Source organism: Nicotiana tabacum, chromosome 18, assembly GCF_000715075.1.
Source record: "Nicotiana tabacum cultivar K326 chromosome 18, ASM71507v2, whole genome shotgun sequence".
Classification (NCBI taxonomy): domain Eukaryota; kingdom Viridiplantae; phylum Streptophyta; class Magnoliopsida; order Solanales; family Solanaceae; genus Nicotiana; species Nicotiana tabacum.
The window spans coordinates 37,397,974-37,401,724 of record NC_134097.1 but is presented as its reverse complement, the minus strand read 5'-3'; the positions used below and the strand labels follow the sequence as shown (position 1 = coordinate 37,401,724).

The following is a 3,751-nucleotide window of genomic DNA, read 5'->3' as shown; positions in this document are numbered from 1 at the left end:
TTCACTTTCCAAATTCATCTTTCTGTCAAAAAATCATGTCGACCAACGACAACAACCAACAAAACCAGCAAGATAAGCTGAACAGGCAAAATCAACAAGAGAATGCCACCCCAATCCCTTCACCCCAAAATTCTCCTCGACACTCTCGAGACAATTCACCTGACAGATCAATATCACATGTGAAAAATCAACAAGGGGACGATCAAAATGTTGATGAGGCATTGAAACAACTAATTACAGAACACGTGAACACTAATTTTCATGCTTTCATTAGCGGATTACCAATTGTACCACAAAAGTAAAGATTAGTGGTAATAGTTTCAATGTTAGCACATCTAAGTTGGTAGCTATTTTGAGAAGCATGGGAGATAAGATGCGGTGGCCAAAGGAAATGAGATCGAACCCAAATAGAAGAAACCCTGATTTCTGGTGTGAGTTTAACAATGATCACAGTCACAAAGATTTCAGCTTGCTACAAGGTGAAGTAGAGCACTTTTAAAACAAGGCTACTTAACCGATTTGTTTAGTGAGAAGGGTAAGCAAGCATATATGAGGAATAGTCGGGAGCCACCAAAATCTTCGTCACCAAAAAGAGCAGTTAATGTCATAAGTGGAGGGAAGGAGGTCAATGACATGACATATACGACTGCAAAGAAGGTGTCAAAAATCACAGTCACCCACGGGAAGCAAGTCCGCCATGTTTTGAAAGAATACAGTATGACATTTGATGGTGAAGATGCAGATGGTGTGTTGATCCTACATAATAATGCACTGGTAATATCTTTACTTATATATGATACTAATATAAAACGAGTTTTGATTGATCCAGGTAGCTCTATAAATATCATTCTTTTAAGAGTGGTAAACGAGATGCAAGCTGATGTCAAATTGGTACCCAAAGCACGTACCTTATCTGGATTTGACAATTCAAGTGTTGTCACAAAAGGGGAGATAATACTCACTACATTCGTAGAAGGAGTATTCAAAGATACGAAATTTCAAGTAATAGATATGGATAGGGCGTAAAATATTATTCTCGGCAGACCTTGGATTCACGAGATGTATATTGTTCCATCTACTTTACATCAGGTTATTAAGTTCCCTTCACAATAGGGAATTAGGCAAATCCGTAGTAATCAGCAGGCTTCTAGAAGTATCAATTCAGTGGCAGATTCAAGCATACAAAATGACGTTGTAGATGTGAAATAGCAATTAGAGAATTCAGTTAAGGATCTAACAACATGAACCTTAACTAAAGATGGACAAACAGACATAAATTACAGGCCTAATACTATTCAAGATCCAAAAGAGAACGAAAACATCAAAACAACAATTGAGGAACTTGAAGCAGTAGTGTTGTTTATTCATTGGCTAGACAGAAAAGTTTACATCAGAACCAACCTGAGCCTAGAGATGAAAAGTAAATTAATTGAATTTTTAGAAGCTAACGCAGATTGCTTTGCTTGGTCATATTCAAATATGATAGGTGTACCACCAAAGGTGATGACCCATAAGCTGAATGAAGATCCAATGTATCCACCTATCAAACAGAAGAAACGGAAGCAAGAATCCTTTAAAAACAAGGTAATTCAGGATGAGGTACAAAAGCTTTTAAAAATCGGGTCTATACATGAGGTAAAATATCTTAATTGGCTAGTTAATACTATAGTGGTACCCAAAAAGAATGGGAAGTGGTAAGTTTGTGTATACTATACTGACTTAAATAAAGCATTCCTGAAAGATTCTTTTCCTTTACCACACATAGATCAACTAACTGATGCTACTGCAGGGCATGAATTGTTGAGCTTTTTAGATACATATTCAGGATATAATCAAATAAAAATGGATCTTTTAGATGAGGAAAAGATTTCCTTTATTACAGACAGGGAGACTTATTGTTATAAAAAGTTATGCCTTTCGGCCTAAAGAGTGTTGGAGCCACGTACTAGAGGTTAGTAACGAAGATGTTTCAAGAACATCTGGGAAAGACCATGGAGGTTTATATCGATGATATTCTAGTCAAGTCACCACAGGCGGTGGATCATATCCAACATGTGTCAGATACGTTTCACATTGTCCACAAATTCAATATGAAATTAAATCCCGAGAAGTGTGCATTTGGCGTGTATTCAGGTAAATTTTTAGGTTTCCTTGTTTCTAATCGAGGAATTGAAGTATATCCAGCACAGATTAAAGCCATCGAAGAGATACCAGATTTACTCACGAGCAAAAAAGAGGTGCAGGGTTGACAGGTAGGATAGCACCATTGGGGATATTTATTTCTAAATCTTCGGAGAAACGTTTTAAGTTCTTTTCAGTATTGAAAAATCAAAGGCAATTTGAATGGACTGAAGAATGCCAACAAGCGCTCAAAAATCTGAAAACATACTAGTCAAACCCACCGTTGCTGGCTAAACCAAAGGACGGTGAAAGGCTATTCATCTATCTCGATGTATCAGAAATAGCGGTAAGTGAAGTGTTAGTTCGAGAAGATAAAGGTAAACAATCTCTAATTTATTATGTCAGCAAGTCCTTACTAGATGCTAAAACTCGATATCCTCATTTAGAAAAACTTGCTTTAGCGCTAATTATGGCATCTAAAAAATAAGGCCTTATTTTCAATGTCACAATATTTCTGTTGTGACCGCCTACCCATTATGAAATATATTGCATAAGCAAGAGTTATCAGGTAGATTAGCCAAGTGGGCCATAGAACTAAGTGAATATGACATCACATATCAACCTAGAACTGCGATGAAATCACAGGTTTTAGCAGATTTCATGGCAGACTTTAGTCCATGGATGGTAACAGAAGCAGAAAAAGAACTCTAGGTATTTAACAAGTCTAATCCAGGTACTTGGACCCTATTTACTGATGGCTCCTCGAATGTTAAAGGAGCAGGTTTAGGCATTGTTCTAATCCCACTTGCGGGAGAAACTATAAGGCAAGACATAAAGTGCCATCCTATTAAAAATAATGAAGTAGAATATGAAGCTGTGATTGCAGGTTTAGAATTGGCACGAGAGCTCGGAATAGAGCAGGTTATAATCAAAAGCGACTCACAGCTCAATCAAATGCAGGGGACTTATATAGCTAGAGAGGCGAGGATGCAGTAATATTAGGAAAAGGCACGAGATTTTATTAGGCAATTCCAATCTTGGAAAATCGTGCACATACCTAGGGAAGAAAATGTCGAAGTAGGCGCATTAGCAAATCATGCATCCACTGCAGAAGTAACAAATGAAGAAAATGCTTCTGTATTACATCAGTTTCATTCAGCACTCGACCAAGATAAAAACGAGGTAAATTTCAATAATATAACCTGGTATTGGAGAAACGAGATCGTTAATTTTTTGAAGCATGGAATTCTACCTGAAGATAATAAAAAGGATGTACATGACAACAATGACCATACAAAAACAAGGTAAACATGGAAAGGAAATACAGCTCAGCACCAATGATAACGATCGGGGATCTCCCAGGATATCGTCTTGTAGTCCCATATGTACATATCCAATGGATCTCCCGGGATCCCGTCCCGTAGTCCAACTCATAGTGCGTGAGGATCTACCGAAATCTTGTTCCGTAGTCCCAAATATAACTACCCAGTACTGGGGAATCTACCGGGTGCATTCCTGTAGTTCCATATAACTGTACAGGGGGATCTACTGGAATGCCACATCTGTTGTCCCAGAATAAACAGGCAAGGGGGAGCTACCAAAATCCCACATCCGTAGTCCCAAAATAAAC

At 37.9% G+C, this 3,751-nt stretch overlaps 1 protein-coding gene across 1 annotated transcript; it reads left to right on the top strand.

The window, feature by feature from the left end:
- The first annotated feature begins 549 nt into the window (after positions 1–549).
- On the top strand, positions 550–1,209 carry LOC142172475 (uncharacterized). The gene is made up of 2 exons (XM_075236103.1): positions 550–1,002; positions 1,114–1,209. Exons 1-2 carry the CDS (start codon positions 550–552, stop codon positions 1,207–1,209), a joined length of 549 nt encoding a protein of 182 aa, XP_075092204.1.
- Positions 1,210–3,751: the final 2,542 nt, after the last annotated feature.